This window comes from Globicephala melas, chromosome X (assembly GCF_963455315.2).
Source record: "Globicephala melas chromosome X, mGloMel1.2, whole genome shotgun sequence".
Lineage (NCBI taxonomy): Eukaryota > Metazoa > Chordata > Mammalia > Artiodactyla > Delphinidae > Globicephala > Globicephala melas.
Genome location: NC_083335.1, coordinates 42,281,187 through 42,300,834, shown reverse-complemented (window position 1 = coordinate 42,300,834; position 19,648 = coordinate 42,281,187). Strand labels below are relative to the sequence as shown.

At 39.3% G+C, this 19,648-nt stretch overlaps 2 protein-coding genes across 4 annotated transcripts in view; both read right to left on the bottom strand.

Annotated features, from left to right (window-relative positions):
* Window positions 1-7,879: 7,879 nt before the first annotated feature.
* On the bottom strand, window positions 7,880-16,994 carry TIMM8A (translocase of inner mitochondrial membrane 8A). 2 transcript variants are annotated; one of them, XM_030840499.2, is made up of 3 exons: window positions 16,780-16,994; window positions 15,139-15,329; window positions 7,880-10,590 (listed from the first exon to the last, which is right to left on the bottom strand). In XM_030840499.2, the coding sequence occupies exons 1-2, from the start codon at window positions 16,909-16,911 to the stop codon at window positions 15,168-15,170; spliced, it is 294 nt and encodes a 97-aa protein (XP_030696359.1). In that variant the 5' UTR covers window positions 16,912-16,994; the 3' UTR covers window positions 7,880-10,590; window positions 15,139-15,167. The 2 variants fall into 2 exon arrangements, with proteins under 2 accessions (XP_030696359.1, XP_030696358.1); XM_030840498.2 differs by lacking the exon at window positions 7,880-10,590 and having other exon boundaries at window positions 14,267-15,329.
* Window positions 16,995-17,758: 764 nt separating this feature from the next.
* BTK (Bruton tyrosine kinase) overlaps window positions 17,759-19,648 on the bottom strand; it is a 28,283-nt gene continuing 26,393 nt past the window's right edge. For both annotated transcript variants that reach the window (XM_030840497.2, XM_060292160.1), the window contains one exon: window positions 17,759-18,190. In XM_030840497.2, coding sequence (XP_030696357.1) covers window positions 18,119-18,190 — 72 coding nt within the window. In that variant the 3' untranslated portion in view covers window positions 17,759-18,118. The remainder of the gene's footprint in view (window positions 18,191-19,648) is intronic.

Below are 19,648 nucleotides of genomic sequence, written 5' to 3'. Positions count from 1 at the left end.
CTAGTGACACATTCAGAGAAGTCTATCTTTCATTCCTGACCCCCAATAGACTGTTCCTTCTTCTTCTTAGAGGTAACAATCTTTATTAGCTCTTAGTTTATACTTCCATTGTTTATTTTTGAAAACATAAACAAGCATGTATATGTTCTTATTTTCCCACTTTCTTTCATAATACTGTTGTGCGCCTTGCTTTTTCACTTAATGGAGATCACTCCATAGCAGTATATAGAAACTTTCTAATTTCTTTTAACAGCTGCATGGTATTCCATTGTTCCAGTGTGCCATATTTTACCCAGCAAATCTCCTATGATGGACATTTGGGTGGTTTAGGAGCGGCAAAAATTTATTGCTGGTGGATATGGGGGAAAAAGAATATTGTGAAATAATAGAAAAATATATATATTGGTCTCTGTTCCCAGTTCCTGGCACAGAGCTCCTGAAACCCTTGTAAATTTCCTAAGTGATAAGAGTACCAGTAGCATCTTTTGTTCTAATATTTGGTCTTTGCCCCTGGTTGCTGACACAGAGCTCCTAAATCCCCTGTAATTTCCTGGGCAATAGGAATGTCTTTTGTTCTAATGAGGCAACTCTTAGTGGGCTCCTGAATAACTTCAGGATGGGAACTCATCACCAGAAAGACCAAACCATGATTAGAAGTTTGGGAGGGTGCCGCATCCCAAATCCATGAGGACAGAAGTCCCTGGGCTCAGTGCCCTTCTGGACCTCGCCCTATGTATCTCTTCATCTGGCTGTACATTCATATCCTTTATTATATCCTTTATCATAAACTGGTAAACATAAAGTTATCGATATTAAACCCAAGGAGGGGTCATCAGAACCCCGATTTTTAGCTGGTCAGTGAGAAGTACAGGTGACAAGCTGGGACTTTCAACTTGTGTCTGAAGTAGGGGGAGTCTTGTGGGACTGAACCCTTAATTTGTGAGATCTGACGCTAAGTAGATAGCGTTAGGACTGAATTGAATTGTAGGACACCCATCTGGTGTCAGAGAATTGCTTGATGTGTGGAAAAACCACACATCTGGTGTCAGAGATATTGTGTGGTAGTAGTGTGAGAGTAAAGGAGAAACACAGGAGAAAGAGTGCTTTTTCCCATACAGGTGTTCTTACACATTGATGGTAGAAATATTTAATATTATAGTCATGGTAAACAATCTGGAAATATCTACTGATGTATATAATGACTCCATTTTAAAAAAATCAGTGACTGCTGCATAGCACAGGGAGATCAGCTCCATGCCTTGTGACCACCTAGAAGGGTAGGATAGGGAGGGTGGGAGAGAGGCTCAAGAGGAAGGGGATATGGGGATATACGTATACATATAGCTGATTCACTTTGTTATACAGCAGCAACTAACACAACATAGTAAAGCAATTATACTCCAATCAAGATGTTAAAAATAAATAAAAGTACACAAAAAATCAATGAGCAAAAAACATATTTACCTATCTATCGTCTATCATCTATCTACCTATCTATCTATCTATCTATCTATCTATCTATCTATCTATCTATCTAGCTATCATCTATCATCTATCTATATCTATCTGTATAGATTTCTCTAAGTATGGGGAAAACGGAAAGGTACATATTAGGTTATTAACATGTGTGGCAGGGGTAGAAGTGGAGAAGAGTTGGGGTAGCCAAGCAAAAAACAAAAGAAAAAAAAGGCTGTGATTAATAAATAAAGCATGTGTATAATTCACATTTATGCATTTAGGTAAAATTGTGTGGATATACATAAAAATATCTTTTTAATTATTTAGAAAATATAATGGAGGAAAAAAGATCCCATTTAATATAGCAGTATAAAATTTTAGATTGCCTAGGAATGAAATGCATGTAAGGGCCTATATGAAAACAACTTTGAATCTTTGATAAGAAACATGCAAGAAGACTTGAAAGAGGCATTCCATATTGCATGAGAAGACTCAATATTGCAAAAATGTCTGTCCTCAAATTATTTGTAACTGTAATGCAATCCCACTAGAATTTTTATTTTGGGATTTGGTAAAATACTCTGAATTTCATCTAGAAGGAGAAACAATCAATTTTTGGAGAGAACAGTGAGGGGTACTTGCTCTATTAGATATGAAGATGTATTATAAAGCAACAGTAAATAAGACAGCATAGCAATGGCACAAGAAAAGACAGTGGATATGTTGACCAACCACTCTATCCAATGGGGGGTTTGCCCAGGACTGAGGGGCTGCCCAGGACATGGGACTTTTGGTGCTAAAACTGAGACGGTCCTGAGCAAACTGGGATGATTGGTCATCCTAACAGTGGAAAAGAATAGACAGCCCAGAAACAAACCTTAATAGGTAATAGAGAATCACAAATCAGTGGGAAAAGAAAGGAATTTATAAGAGATGGTGCACAGAGAAATGGTAACTATTTGGGAAAAAGTAAATTAGACTGCCTCCTTCATACCATATACCAAAATAAATTCCATGTGGACTAGTGAGTTAGATATAAATATAAAAGTGAAAGTATGAAACAATAAGAAATTATATAGGTAAACATTTTCCTCAATCTGATATGGGGAAGAACTTCCTAAGTATAAATACAGGAGAAGATATCACAGAAGAAAATACTGATATATTTGAATATACAATTTACTTTTTATATGCATCAGAAAAAAACCTCATACATGAGAAAGACAAATTATAAATTGGAAGTAAAAGATTTGCAAAAAAAAGTTTAACAGGCAAAAAAAGCCACAGCAAAAGGAGCCTAAGAAGACATGATGACTAAATGTACTGTGGTATCCTGGATGATAAAGGACATTAGGTTAAAAAAAAATAAGGAAACCTGAATAAAGTATGAACTTTAGTTAATAATGTATTGGTTCATTAGTTGTGACAACTGTACCATACTAATGTAAGGTGTAACAATAGAGGAAACTGGGTATGGAGTATATGAAAACTCTATACTGTCTTCACAACTTTTCTGAAAGTCTAAAGCTATTCTACAATAAAAAGTTTATTAAAAATTTATATGATAAAACTGGCTAATATCCATACTATATAACTAGAAAACATATAACTTAATATATATTATATATAACATGTAAATATATACATATAACATAAATGTATATACCATAACATAATATATAACTATTTAGCATACAAACAAATTAGAAGAATGAATGTCTTTGAAGAAACATGGTCAAAGCATATAAATAGGTGGTCAATATATGAAAACATATTTAACCTTATTCTCATAAACTACCAAAGTTCTGGAAAGCAGTTTGCCAGCTTATGTTAAGAGCCTTAAAATGTTCATAATTAGTCTAAGTCCACTTCAAAATAACTACCCTAAGGGGTTTTTCTGAAGTTCACACAATATTTTATGGACAAAGATGTTCTTCACTGGGTTATTTGTAATAGGAAATGAGTGGAAAATATCTAAATGTGCAACATTTGGGGAATATTGTGATGAGCTTTATGATCTCTACATACCATGAAGCCATTCAAACATATTGAAGAAGAAAGAGTGTAGCATGACAATCAAGAGTATAGGTTTTGGAGACATCTGAATTCAAGTTGAAGCACCATCACTGGCTATGTGATTTTGGGCAAATCACTTAGTCTTTCTAAGCCCCACTTTTCTCATCTGTAAAATAGGGGCAATAACAGTTTTAACCCACAGGGATTTTGTGAGGATTAAATGAGATTATTCATGCATCTAGCACAGTGCCTGGCAGATAGCTTAGTTAATAGTAACTCGCAATAACTCTAGGATGTAGGTTCTTACAGATGAGAAAATGGGACCAGAGAGAGGATGAGTCACTTACCCAAGGTCACACAGCTAATAAGTGGTGAGCTGGGATTCAAACACAGAAAGTTTGACTTCAAAACCCATGTTCATAACCACGACACTAAAATGTTAGCTGTTATTTGTGCCTTTGTTGCTGCTGCTGCTGCTTAATGACATAGGAAAATGCTTATGGAAAGATGTTGAGTAAAAAAATAGAATACAAAATTATATGTGTAGTATTATTCTTATTTGTCTTCGAAATTTTTGTATATGTACATAAACATGCATGGATAAAAGACTGGAAGAAAAATATACCAATATATTAAAATGATTGTCTTTTGGGTAAAGTGTTGAGAACAATCCTGGCACACAGGAAATGTTAAGTATTATCATTATGATCATTTGTTTTGATGTTCTGAAGATACACCAAAATGGTCTAAATGTGAATTTAATTTGTATTTTTCCTGCTCAGGACTCATACTTCCTGAATCTGAGAATTCACATCTTTAATTCTTCAGTCCTGGAACATTCTCAGCCATTAGTTCTTTGAATATTACTTTTTTTCCATTTGTCCTCTATGTCTCTTTACCTCTCTTTCATATTTTAAATTCTTTATCTATCTCTCTGTGTTATATTTTGTATATGTGTTCCAGTTTACCACTTTTTAGCTGTGCCCAATCTATGGTTTAATCTACCCATTGAGTTTTTAACATTAAAACTGTGTTTTTTAATTTCTAGAATTATCTTTCAAAACTACTTGGTCTCTTTAAAACAAATAGTGTCTTCTTTTTTTATCATGTTTCACTTATGTCTTTAATCTTAAGCATAGTTATTTTACAGTGTGCATTAGATGATTCTATTATCTGAAGATTTGGGGTCTAATCCTGCTGTTGTATCTTGAGACATTGGCTTATGGTGGGGTGTTTCTTCATGTGTTTTATAATTTTTTATTGTAAGTCATGTTCAGTGTAGCTTTACCTGTGGGGATCTTGTGGAGGATTTGTCCCTTTAGAGCTGTTTTATGTTGCTTCTGCCAAGTAGTCTGAGGGATATCAACAGCTAGGACCCACTTTGTGCTAATTTTTAGATCTGGAGGATTCTTGGACTTTGCAAGGAGTATACATTTTGAATCTCAAACCCATGTGAAAGAAGCCTTGAGGATACAAATCCTCGTGGGAAGACCTTTTTTCCACCTTCCCAGATCCCAGGTTGTTTCTTGTTACTAGTGAATGGATTTTTTTGTCTAGTTCACCCTTACTGAAGATGTAGTCCTTTGAAAGTTCCAACTTTCTACAGGTGTCCCAGCTCCAATTCTCTGCCTTACTTAGGCCCAAGGCTCTGTCTCCTGCCTCTACATGGGCATCAGAATCTAAGCACCCTACTTTGTGAGATAACCAAACCACTTGCACCACACCATCAGAGCGGCTAAAACTTCAACATTCACTAAATGTTCTTGTGTTCGGTTTTCCACTTTGTGTTTCGACCCCTAGTGATTTCCTTTACTTACCTGTAAACTCAGCTATACATTTAAAAGGATGTTATACTTTATTCTGTATTTCCAAGTGTTTTGTAATGTGGTTGGACTTTCAGGTTATTTTGGCCACCGCATTACTGAAAATGGATATCAAAGATTATTTTTAAAGGTAAGTAATCCTAGGATGGCAGGCAGCATTGTCTTAGATGTTAGATACAAACTACTATGCATAAAATAGATAAGTAACAAGGATATATTGTACCACACAGGGAATTACAGCTTTTATCTTGTACTAACTTTTAATGGAGTATAATCTGTAAAAATACTGAATCACTGTGCTGTACACCTGAAGCTAGTATAATATTGTAAATCAACTATACTTCAATTTTAAAAATTCTTATTTAAAAGGTCATCCTCCTTTCTTTCATGGAAGAATATAAATGGATTTTTCTGCCCTATTTCATCATCTTTAAATATTTCTTCTTGCCTAAAAAAGAAAACAAAACTGTCAACCTACCAGTTATCTGAGGCCTGCTGCTTTTTTTCTTTTATCCTAATCTTGGCATATTTGGTAGAATACCAGATTTTGTGCCAGTTTCTTGAAAAGAACTTTGTTGAAAAGGACTATAGTGAGGGTGAGAAGGATACATTTCACATATGTCATATATATATATTATGGATAGGTCATCTGTAATATGAGAAAATTGACCAGATTAATGATCCTCAACTTTTTTGGTGAGTTCAGCTACAAAAATAAAAGGTGCTTGGCATGCTTCTTAGAAAGGAGAGAGTAATATATTTCCTTTCACACATTTCAAGAACAAATGTGTAATACGGATACACAACAGGTGGTAAATGGGCGAATCTTGAATGGTGGGTCATCCTCATTTTTTCTCTTTTGCTCCTCTTTTTTTTTTTGGCCACACCGCGCGGCATGTGGGATCTTAGTTCCCCGACCAGGGATCAAACCCGCGCCCCCTACGTGGAGTCTTAACCACTGGACCACCAGGGAAGTCCCTTGCTCCTCTTATTTAGTCATCAAAACTTACCCTATCGGGCTTCCCTGGTGGCGCAGTGGTTGAGAGTCCGCCTGCCGATGCAGGGGACACGGGTTCGTGCCCCAGTCCGGGAAGAAAAAAAAAAAAACTTACCCTATCTACCTTGGAATTACATTTCTGACTTAAAAATCTATCAGGTACCTACTGCCAGTCTTGTCCTTTTTCAGTCCTTGGCACTGGTGTGATTGTAATCTTCCTAAAACATGTGCTTGAAATACTTTAGAGGTTCACCATCACCTTCAAAATAAAATCTAAACTCCTTAACATGGCGTAACTAAATAGTACATGTCTACCTTGTGATCCTTATTTCCAGAGATTCTCCAATATCCACCTTGTATTATTTATTTATTTATTTTTATAAATTTATTTATTTTTTAAAAATTTTTGGCTGCGTTGGGTCTTCGGTGCTGCGCGCGGGTTTCCTCTAGTTGCGGCAAGCGGGGGCTACTCTTCGTTGCTGTGCGCAGGCTTCTCATTGCGGTGGCTTCTCTTATTGCAGAGCATGGGCTCTAGGCACGCGGGCTTCAGTAGCTGTGGCACATGGGCTCAGCAGTTGTGGCTCGCGGGCTCCAGAGCGCAGGCTCAGCAGTCGTGGTGCACGGACCCAGTTGCTCCGCGGCATGTGGGATCTTCCCCAACCAGGGCTCGAACCTGTGTCCCCTGCACTGGCGGGCGGATTCCCAACCACTGCACCAGGGAAGCCCCTACATTGCATATAAATCCCACTAGATTACTAGCACTTCCCCCAAATTCTATATATTCTTATTAGGCCTAAGAAAATATTTAATGAGACTATTATTGGTTTTAATGAAAATATTATTGATGAATTTGCTTCCATTAAAGGCAGGAAAGTAAATTTTAATTCTGCTTTTAGTGTTGATAAAATATTTAAACTTAATGCTGTGAGTTGTAATGTATCTACTTTTCAATTTTTCCAACATTTTTTCAACTGCTTTAATGTTCGGGAAAAAATTAACCATTCAAGAATACACAAAAACACATATATGGGGCCCACATTTTTCCTTTTTCCTCACACTCCAGTATGGCTCAGTATGGCATTGTCTTTATTTAAAATTTTGATGTTTTGTTCATCATGAATTTTTGCACTAATTTTGATTTTTAAAATATTGCATTAAAGTATTTATCTTGATCACTGAGTTTTTTGGCATCCCCTTAAATTTTGCACACAAGGTGAATGCCTTACTCACTAGCCCCCACTTATCCCATCCCTACTTGAGGTCCTTAGATATATAAATAATCTATTTGCAACTAGTGGGCATCTGAAATTACTGAAGCTGAGATATAGGATTTTTATTCCTGGAAGTGGTTTCCATCACCTCTCTGCTTCTTAGTACAGAGCTCAGAGTTCTGAAGTGGGGAGAAATTTTATTTTTAACATAATATTAATTTTTTAGAAGAGTGAATAGAAGAGTCAGGAAGATGACAAGGATGCTGACCAGCAATGCTTCTACTCACTATTGTACTGGAAGCCCGTGAATAAAGCAAAACAAACCAAAAAGTGTAAGGCTTAGAAAGAAACAAAAGCAATGTTGTTATAGATGATATGTTTTTTTTATTTTCTACTAGAAAAATCCAAGAGGATCTACAAACTACTGGGTACAAGAATATATAAAAATGAGAGTTTGATTTTTCTTCCAAAAAATAATATTAATTTTTGAATAAGTAATATAGTCACATGATTCAAAATTCAAAAGGCATAGAGAAAAGATATATAGTAAAAAGTCTCCCTCTCACTCCTACTCTCTAAACACCCAGTTCCTCTCCCTGCAATCAATGTTAACAATATCCTTCAAGAGATAATTTATGCTTATTCAAGCAAATGTGTACATGTATTTTAATCCCCCCCTTTTGCACAAATGGTAGCATATTGTGTCTTAAATACTGCTGTTTTAATTTAATTTAATATGTATTGGAGCTCATTCCATATCAGTATATAAAGAGGTTCCTCATTTTGTACATGTGAGTATATCTGCAGGATGAGTTTCTAGAAGTCAGATTTCTGGAATAGGTTTATACATCTATCAATTTGGTAGATATTACTAAACTGCTGTCCATGGAGGTGGTACCAATTTACATTCTGACCAGTAAAGAGTACCTGCTTCCTTGCACCCACAAAGATGATATCTCAGTGCAGGTTTTAAAAATTTCTCTTAAATATAAACATCTTTTCACATGTTCAAGAGCCATTTGCATTTCTATTTCTTTGTGCTGTCTCCTTATATCCTTTGCCCATCTATCGAGTGACTGTTCTTTTATTATTGACTTGTAGGAGCCCTTTATATAAGAAGTAAATTAGGTCCTTTGTAGAAAAGTTTCAAATATTTGTTCCCCATTTGTTTTTCTCTTAACTTTGCTTATGGAAGTTTTTGCTGTTCATAATTTTTTATGTAGACAAAATTAATAACCCTTTCTTTTTTCACTTCTGAGTTTTGTGTGAAGTGGGGAAGCTGAAAGCCCACTAAAGAATAAAGACCGAAGGAGATCTTGGTAATCACTGTATCAGTAAGGAAGGGAATATGAATCAGAGTTGATTGTTAGAAATTTGTAAAATTCTGTAACCTTTGTAACTTCCCTGTATTTATTCTGCATGTTGTCCCATGTCTATTCTCCCATGGTGATTCAAAGCAAAACCCTTACTATGCTAAGAGCCTATATGTTTGTCTTGTGGAGAATGGAGTGATTAGGAATTATAGTTAATCTGATGGGAAGAACCTCAAAGCGTTGGCAGCTTCAAGAAAAGAAGAAAATAAAGCATCCCTGGGACCTGCCTAAGGGAAAGAAAAAAAAGAAAATGCTTGAAAAATGGGGATCAGCTCTTTCAACCTGGTGGTGTATGCTGCCACATAATGATGGATAGCTGTTGCAACTAACCCGTGTTGATGTTTCCTTTGTAGTGACAAGGTACATCTAGCAATATCATGACCACCTGAGATTTTTAATTTGAACAATACTGGTTTAATACACAGGTCAGTCATGTTATGTAGCAAATGGTTTAAGCTTTAAGGAAATAACTATAGGTCTGAAGGACAGTTTAACAAATACAGTAGGCCCTCTGTATCCACAGGTTCCACATCTGTGGATTTAACCAACCGCATATTGAAAATATTTGGAAGAAAATCCAGAAAGTTCCAAAGAGCAAAACTTTTAATTTCCTGAACTCTGGCAACTATTTACATGGCACTTACATTATATTGTATTGGGCATTATATGTAATCTAGAGGTGATTTAAAATATACATACAGCAGGATGTAAGTTATATGCAAATACTACATTTTATATAAGGGACTCAAGCACCTGCATATTTTGGTATCTGCAGGGGTGGGGGGGTTGTCCTGGAACCAATCCCTCTGTAGGGATGACTGTACTGCTGACTCCCTGCCTCCCCACTTTTTTTCCTTTTTATCTTTCTACTCATTCCTCCTTGCTTCATCAGAATACAGTGTTAAAACTCAAATAATATTTTATCTTTCTTTTCCTCTTGGCTTGTTTCTAACTTTTCCCATGAAAAGTTTATAGAACATTGTGAGTAATCTTTTGACTTTGGTGATATGCTTATGTTCCTCAAATTGGAGGGCAGCAATAAATTCCAGGGGTTACCCATGGGGATGGCCATTTGTGTAACTTCCTCTCTGAAGCCTGTTCAACGTTATCAGTTGTGTTATCTCCCTCTCTTCCCAGTCACTTCTGCTGCCCTTTGAGTCCCAAGGCATGGTCTCACTGGCACATTATTCTATCCCCTACCTCTTTCCCTATAATGTCTTACTCCCTCTCCAGTTTACTCCAGATTTCTCTCACAGCTCCCTCATATTCCTAACATGTCCCCTCCTGTCCATCCCCACTTCCACTATCTGAATTCAATCCTCCACAGTCTCTTGCCTGAACTAACGAAATACCCTTACTATTCTCCTAGTCTTAATCAACTACCATATAGCTGTAAAAATGATCTTTCTAAATGCATATATGAGGGTAAGGGGAGGACTTTCATTTATCGTAAGCAATTCTATATTGTTTGAAAGTTTTAAAACATGCAGGTAGTACTTTTGTCATGAAACAAGTACAAATATTATATTATTCCACTTTAAAATTCTCCAACAGCTATCCATTGATTGCAACATAAAACTCAAACTTCTTAACATTACATGCTCCTTTAGCTCTGCCACTTTATCAACTAGTTAGCTTCATGAAGTGACTTCTTGCTTTTTTCTTGTTCTCCCAGACAACAACTCTGCCAGGATGATCAAAGATGCTCAGTTCTGAAAAATAATAATAAATGATAGCTACATTAAAGTACCTACAGTGTGCCAAGCACTTTACATGCACTCTCATTTTTCAACCCTGTGAGGCAGGCATTACCATCTAAGTTTTTTATAAAGAAACTGAGGATCAGAGGTTAAGTGACTTCCCTAATGTCACGCAGGTACTGGCCGAGTCAAGATTTGAACCCAGTTCTGCCTAACTCTAAAACTCCGGTTCTTTCCACTCTATGATGGCATCTCTAGAATGAAATGTTCCCATCATTCTGGCCCCACCTTCTAGAGAAACATTACTTCCTATCTTTAAACACTTTAGGAGGCAGTTTAGTATAGTATTTCAGCCCATGAGCTCTGGAGTCAAACTGCCTGGGCTCAAATCCTATTCCTATAACTTATTAGCTGTGTAACCTTGAATAAATTCTCCGAGCTTCAGCTTCTCCATCTGTAAAATGAATATAATAGCTCCTCTCACACAGAATTGTTAATTTTTAAAGATGATCCAATGTAAAATACTTAGTACATTGTGTGGCAAGCAGTATGCATACCCTCAATAAAGCATAGCTATTATTATTATATTGCAGATACATCTCAAAATTCTGTTGGCCCATTTGCTCATCTGGAATTCCTGGTCAGTACCTCTGAATCCTGGTTTGCCATATCCTAATTATCCCTTCTATGTATTTCTGTGTAGCACAATTATATTGTATAGGCTTTGCCTTTTTGAGGGATTTTTCCAAGACATAGTTTTAGATACACAACTTTTAATTCATAGATTAAACAGCTAATTGCTCAAATGCTGCTCACTTGTTAAGGTGTTAAGAATGTAATGATTTAATTGTCAAATAGCTTTAGCATTTCTTATATAAGCACTAAAAATAGTAATTCAATTCTTTTATTGCAGGAGTCATCTTTTTTGCCCTGTGTATTGTGATCAGTTCCACTTACTTGTCTTCATAGTGGGACCTTGGGATGACCAGAGTAACCTCGGGTGTATATTCTCATCTGCTCTTCTGTTGGCTCACGTTCTGTGTCAGGTATCAAGTTTGGACACTGCCTTGAGCAGCTGTTTTAGGGAAGCCAATCACAAAACCAGCCCTGGGCTGGATACTCTTGATTTGCCTTGTGATTTGTGTAAGCATTCAGATAAACTATCTGAACAGGGCCTTGGATATTTTCAGTACTTATGCAGTCATTCCCATGTAGTATTTCCTTTTCCCTACTGCTGTCATGACCTGCTCTGCCATTCTTTTCAAGAAATGGCAGCATATGGCCCTCAACAATTTTAGTGGTACCTCCTGTGGTTTCCTTTCCATAGCTCTTGGCCATTTTTCCTCTATAGCTTTTGAGATATCCCTTTTGGTCCATACCTACTGTCATTTAACTTAAGATCAATAAATGTAAACAATACCCTTACTCCTCCATGGAATGAAAATGAAGGTTACCAGACTTTTCTCTATCAACCTCTTTTGAGTCCAGAAGATGCCAAAAACAAAAAAATGAGGCTGAGAGGGAGCATGAGGACTCTGAGCTAAAATCTCCCTAGGCCAAAATTTTGTACTAAGGTATTGATACAAGGAAAAATTGGTTTAAAAAGGACCATCAATTGTTTTCCATGTAAAGGCTATTTTACATGGGGTTTATTGACTTATGTTTTTTAATTCACACTCCCTTGGAGATTTGTTAGCATAAATAAATATCAAGTTCTTGATTTCCTTGTATGCGTTACCCCTAATGTTCATTCATGGGCGGGGGCCTTAGGGATAGTCTGGTTCCAGTTTTCACAGTATGCTTGCATAAACCCTAGAGGTCCTGAGACAGTGCCTTAGGAACCAGGGGACGTGGTGCATAGGGATGGGCAGGAGACAATAGCAAGCAGGCCTCCAGACACCTCCACCACCAGAGCAGCTTTGTATTTATATTTTATATCTTAGGCTTCTTTTCATTTCAGGAAGAGTCTGCTAATCCAATCCTTATATTGAATCTTGAATTTTCTACCCTGAATATTTGAAATGAGGACTTTGAATGTCATTAGGGCTGACAGTACCCTTTCTATCAAGGTTCTGAAAATAAATTTCTTAGGCTGACAAAACAAACGAGCTCAAATTGTTGCTCTGGTACATAACCTCCAAGAGGATGCAGGCAAATGGTCTACCTTTTCGTTCCCCTTGTCCTGTGTCTAGTAGAGTCGAAAATATACTTGGTGCTCAAGCGTATTACATGAATCTGACAGATCCTCTTTCTTATTATGTACGTTAGCTAAGCAAGCAATAATACTTTGTAAAACAGACATATCAGTTTGTGTCTAAAGGTAATGAGAATACTTTAACAGGTAATGAAGAATAAGAAATAATGATACAGTAAAAAATATAATAAGTAATATATAATAAAAAGGAATAAGTAAGAATATGGAGAAGACTAAAGGATCCTTCCTTTATGACTTGAGGTGTTACATGAACTCTTAAATTTTATAGGGGGGGCGGGAATCAACATGGACATATAGACACAAGGTATACACCAGATACTCATCCTAAAAGCCTGATTTCTCCTGGACTTCGAATGCCATTATTCCTACTACCCTGATGCTTCTACTACTTCTTCTTTACCATGTACATGTTATCCAAACAGCAGCCAGGCACTGCTAAAACTTAAGTTATATCACGTCATATCACATCACTGTCTGCTAAAAACCCTCAAATGGCTCCCCATCTTGCTTGGTAAAAGCCAAGTCCTCACAATGGCCTATAACGCCCTACATGATCAGCACATCCCCACCCGCCATCCCCCCATCTGTCTCTGACCATATTTCTTACTATTCTCCTACTCATTTTACTCCAGCCATACTGACCTTCGACTTTTCTTCTACACTGGTGTCACAGCATGCAGTTCCACCTTAGGGCCTTTGGACTTGGTGTCACCCCTACCTGAAACGTTCTTCTTTCAGATACCTACATGACTTGGTCACTTAGTTCTTTCAGGTCTCTGCTGAAATGCCACCTCCCCAAAGAGACCTTCTCCAATCATCTTTAGCTAAAATAACAATGCCCCACAAACATTCCCTGACACCCTTACTCTGCTTCTTCTCCTCGGCACTCATTATATTGACATATGGATGTGTTTGTTGCCTGTCTCCCCATACTAAAACAGAAGCTCCACACAGGCAGGGACTGTTTCTGTGCACTGCTGAAATCCTGGCACCAAAAACAGTGTCCGGCAGAGTAGGTACTTAAATGTTTGGTGAATTGTGTTTTCATCAGGAGTTTTAAAAATTTCCTTGTAGTGCCTATATGGTGGGAAGTTAAACAGGGACTTGAGGCTTCTAGAAATGTGTATTTCTCAACTTTCATGGGTTTGCACTAGAGGCTCCCAACAAGTAGTTCCACTTTAGGTCTATACTCCAGTCCACTAGGATCTGAAGTAAGAGGAGGGGAATCCAGTCACTATAATCTCTTCTACACTCAGGGAACTAACCATCAGCACTGAATTCCTTCCCTCTCCATCTCATCTCTAGGTTCTCTTTTCTAACAAAAAGGTCAGCAGTCCCTGGAATACTGTACGATAATTTTCACAGAACAGGTACCCAGGCTGACTACATTTCAGCCTTGGAACCAGCCCACACCAAATCTCTCCTGGGTGTAGGTGATAACCAGAATAGAAAGCCTTCTCAATCAGACTTGAATCTTGTAGAAGCTTTTATTTCAGTGATTAAAAGGACGCAGTAAATGGAAACTATGCTGATTTACATTAGGCATGCACCTCTACCTGAAACTGCTGTTAAGTTTTTGACTGGCCTAAATCATTATAACTTATTTTTTCATTTAGGCACATCTTTAAATTTTTTTGGACTCTGACATACAGGGTAAGTTAACTTGTTCCTTGTGGCAGTTTAGTATGAGAATTATGTTCGCTGGCTAGATTCCTTTAACTAAAGGCCTCTAGACTCTCAGGCTACCTGTACTAGCTCAAGACTGTACTTTACATACAGATATTTAAGTGAATCACAGTATAAGGGAGGAAGATAACCTAGAAAGGTGAAATGTACTGTATGAATAATGCATACATTTTTTTTTCCAGCACTGATAATCAAACATTAGATAAGGAGGCCTACAGTAAAGTACCAAATTACTCTTTCCCCCACTGCTGCCCTTTCTGAGAGACACAAAGATGTATATCGATCTCTCCAGAAATCTGAAAGGAATCCACACAAATAACAGATTATTACCTATGTGGTCCCACTATCAAATTATAGAGCAGTTCCACTATTAAAATTGTAGGAAGCAGTTAACGGGACTATGAGGAAAGCATCGTCCCACATACAGTAATATACATCTAGTAGAGTTTTCCATTCATCTGTCAATTGTTCTCCCAAGATTAGCATTAAAAAACACAACCCCAAACACATTTGACCCTCAAACCACCCCCACACACAAAAATTGGTCTTTGTTCATTCTCAGATGACAGGATGTCCCAAGAGTGACAAAGGTGGGAGCCGATCCCCCCACAGCCTTTTCTTCAACCATCCCATCAACTGCTCTTCATTTCTTGAACTACCTTCCTTTTCCAAAGAGGTAATACTCAGGTCAGTCAGAAAGGCTTTCTGAGAAGACTGGCTTGGATTTCTGGGTCTGTTCCAGTCGATTCAAGATGAATTGGCTTGTATCAATGAAGCGCTCAACGCAGTTCACAAAACAGGCCTCAGCCCGACTGTCCAACTTTGGCCCAGGCTTGTCCATGCACTTTTCCTGCTCAGGACAAGATACAGAATCACAAAGGGAACTTGGCAAAAAAAGGAAGGGGAGCTTCTTGTTGCTTAGAGGAAAAACTTCACCTAAAAACAGTATCTGATATGTTAATAATAGTTCACATTTGGCAGCTTACTTTGTGGCAATTTTCTACAGCCTTACATTAAATTCTCACAACCACCCTATGGAATAGATACTATTATTAATCTTCATTTTACAAAGACGGAAGTTGTGGCACAGAGATACTTTGTCCTAAGTCATGGGGCCAGAAAATGGTGGAGCTGAGATGTTACAAAGCAAGATAGGTAGCAAAATACAAGGGAAGTTAACCCTTCCCTGAATTTGGTTAGAACTCTACAATGCTGCTTGCATTAAATGCCTTTCAGACACACTAAAACCTACCAAAGGAAAAAAGAATATCTATGACTGGAGATTCTTTAACGTCTACGTAAGCCAGAGGCTCTTGAATCCTCTCTCAAGATGAATGGAAAATTGTATGAATTTTCCTAAAGGGCCCACAACTTTCAGATTCTTAAAGGAGTCCTTAACCACACCACCTGCTGGTCCAAATATAATGAATCAGATTTTTAAAAAGAATCAAAGCACTCTGGTTCAAGGCAGACAGGAGTTTAGTAAGCATTTTTTAAGGGTCAGAGTCCAGCAATACCATAAGTTTATGGTTCAAATGAATTTCGTTCATTATTCTCTGTTGTGTACACAAGCCTCAGATTCTCCACTTCCAAGGAAAATTATCCTTGGCCTCTGAATTCTGTGAATTTTGTATGTCAGGGCAGGGCAGTTATGCTGTCTTTGGCTGCCAGAGAACACTTTGATCCCAAGCTGCAAATAAATGCCTTCTACCCTTTTGCCAAAGTCCCCTCACTGGGCATACTCAATTCCTCAACCTTCAGACCTGAAACGGCTTGGTATTACACAACAATCCAACAAGAAGGCAAAAAAGTGTGTATGTTGATAGAGATTACCCCACTTTTATAGTTAGTGGGCTAGAGCCACTCACTTCTCAGGAGGGACGCTTAGAGCAACTGAGTAATCAAGGCAAACTCTGAAGAGTGCAGGGACAGGAGATTCACTGATTCTCTGGGACTCAGGGTGCCAAAAATGAAATCCCAGTACTTGGGGCTCTCATCAGTCTTGGTGACCAGCACTGGCAGCTTCAACCTTAGGTGCCTAAAGTACTGGTTGGGACAACGGCATAAGTCTTCTATGATCTCCAATCCTCTGCACTAACAAAGCCGAGGTCCGGCGTGACAGCCCTCTGAGAAGCGGAGTCACTCTTTTTCCCTTCCGGCTCGACCTGAGGAACCTAAGGAAACCAAGGGGTGCTGCTGGGTCCTCTCCCTTCCCCGAATCCCAGGCGTCGTGGCGAGTTGCGCGAGGCAAGGGCAGGAAAGTAGGTACAGTGGCCAGGTCCCAGCCCCAGGCTCCTCACCCAACAAAGTTCCGTCATCTGGTGCACCAGCTGCTGGAAGCGCTGCTTCTGAGTCTCTACCTCGATGAAATGCTGCAGCTGCGGGTCGACCGAGCCCAAACCCGCTGCGGAGGAAGACGAGGAGGACTCCATCCCTGCGCGGCCACGCGTGCCGAGACAAACTCCGCACCAACTCACCGACCTTCACGTGTCTCCGCGGCGGAACCGGAACCACAATCCACTGCCTCCGGGACTGCGCGGGGAGCGCACTGCGCCGGCGCGCGGCCCTACGCGCGGGCCCGCCCCCCGCTCTGGGCGCTCCTCCCAGCCGCCCGCGCGCCTCGCGCCTTCCCGCGCGCGACCCCGCGGCGGCGCCACAACTGACCCCTGAGGTCACAGGACTCGTCGCCCAGCGCTGTGGCGCTGTCGAGACCTTATTTCAGAAAGACAAGAAAGAAAGAAGGTAAAAAAAGGAAGTTACTTCAGACCATGTGGCCCGTTCCTGGCCGGCCCAACAGCCCCGCCCCTGCCGGCTTCCAAATTGACCCGCGCTTTCCCCACTGCCAAGCTAGTGGTCGGCCCGGACTGCTGGGCCCGTCACTTAGCTGCCCTGGGCCCCTGGCTGTAGTTCTTTAATGGAATTTACCCCGCCTGAGGTAGGGGAAAGAGGATCTGGCAGAATTTGTCTCCAACTGTGAGATTCATTCCAATAGTATCTAATGCCTACCGAGTGTCAGGCAGTGTGCTTTGGTTTGTGATCACTGTCTCTGATTCAGAAGCAGAATTTTCCAAGAGCCAGAGGGGTTAAATGCGGAGAATCCTGTGGAGTTCTCCAAGTAGGAATATGACAGACGAGTGCCACACAGCAGTTTTATAGGGCGCTTCAGAGAGGCTGCATGATTAATCGAAATAGCAAGAAACTTTCATGCTTTCCAGTAATTTTATTTTATCAAAACACCCTCCCATCCCATTTTTATGACACCATTTTATTCCTGCCAAATTCTACCTCCCTCCCCGCAAGCTCTATTGCCTACCCAAAGAGCAGTTGGACCCATTGTGAGGCTATTTACATTCCCTCCCTCCCCAAAAATGTTTCCATCCCAAATTCAGTCTGTTTTAATACTCTTGGGAAATTTCCTCTCTGGGGGAAAATACCAGGCACAATAATTCCTTGGCCTTTGCTCAGAAGGTACTATCCAAGGGAAGAGATAGAAAGGCATTCCTAGATGTGGAGAGGGGCCTTTGTGTATTCAGCAAGAGCACAAAGGCTCCAGGGCCTGTAAGCCTGGGATTTCCTCAAAGAAAGTGAAATTGGGGCTTGTGGAGTAGAGGAGTAGGACCAAGAAGCTTATTGGTGAGCTCAGGATTCTTCATCCATGACATCTAGAATGTTGCTCAGAAGAATTTTGAAGGTGGGACGTTCATCTGCTTTCTAAAACCAAAGAAAAAATAGAGTGTTACAGTGGACTAGAGTCCAAAATTCAAGGGAAGCACAGTGAGTAAACAGCAAATGTTTATGAAGTTTATGCTATATGCCCAGTAGCATACCCTGTGGATTACCAAAAGAAAAAAAGGGGTGGGGGGAGAAATAGAAGTGCTCCATAAAGTCCTTGTGCACTTTAAATCTTTAGTAATTCGGGTGGTTAATGTGGTGAGGACAATGTGAAAATTCCACTGACAAACACTGATTAAAACTAAGGGCAAAATTCATTACATAATTGTGCACCAATGCATTCTTATTTTGGAACCTCAAGTGGCAACCAAAGAAGTTTAAGTGGTTGACAGAGCTGAAATCCTATAAGCTGTGATAATTTTTAGTTTGGTTTCAAACACTTGTTTCTACCATCCTGTAGCCAAAGTTAACAAAGGAATTAACATTTCAAGACCATGGGCTGCATCACTGGGTAGGGATCCTAAGCACCTGGGACCTCTTATTACCACCATCTGGCCTCCAGACTAAGGCCCTCTGTGATAGCCATTGGTCCATAAGCCCCTGAGGTATTTAGTGACTCAGGGCATATTCATGCAAGAAAGGTCTCAATCCATCAGAACCAAAAAGTCATCAATTTCTTGTTCCTTTGAATTCTCAAACCTAGTTGAGTATCAGAATTTCCTGGGAAGTTTAAAAAGACATACCCAAGTCCCACTCTAGACATACCTAATCAGAATCTCTGGAAATAAGGCCCAGTCATCTGCAGTTTTAAGAATTTCCCAGGGATTCTGATGTGAATCCAGTTTCATGACTACTGCTTTAAACAGGCTGTGGAGAAAGTGCCTGTCTGAAATACTTAACTAGCAGAGTGAGGATGTCCTAGTTGGGAGGGAGCATAGTCAATCACCCTTAATCCTGCTTGGCATGGGAGAGAGAAGGGAAATGGCTCCTAGGGGTTTTCCCTTTCTCCAAACTTTCTTTGTGACCTCAGTGATTTGTTAAGGGAAAGGAGCCATGTTCTGATCCAAATGCCCACTTTTCACCCCGCAGAGATGGCTCCAGGTTCACATATATGCTTGTTGGACACTGTCTGTCTTTCCCTGTTTCTAGTGGGGCAGAACTAAGAGCTGAGCACTTATTTCCTACTAGACATTTAGGTTGCCAAATTAAGGTTGCCAAGGATCTACTGAAAGTGGAGAAGGCACCCCTGGAAGAACCCAAGGTGAGAGCAGCAAAGCATTTTAATAGTGGGACAGGCTGTTTATTTTCAAAATACCACATCTACCCACATATCCCGTAATGCACTGTATTTAAAAAAAAAACATGAGCACTACCCATTTTAGTTTCCTTTCAGGCCTTAGGGTTTTAAAAAAAATCTCATTTAGGACCACAGCCAGAAAAGGTGTGCAGTTAGTAAAGTAGAAGAAATGACTCCCAAAGGAATGAACACAGATTTTA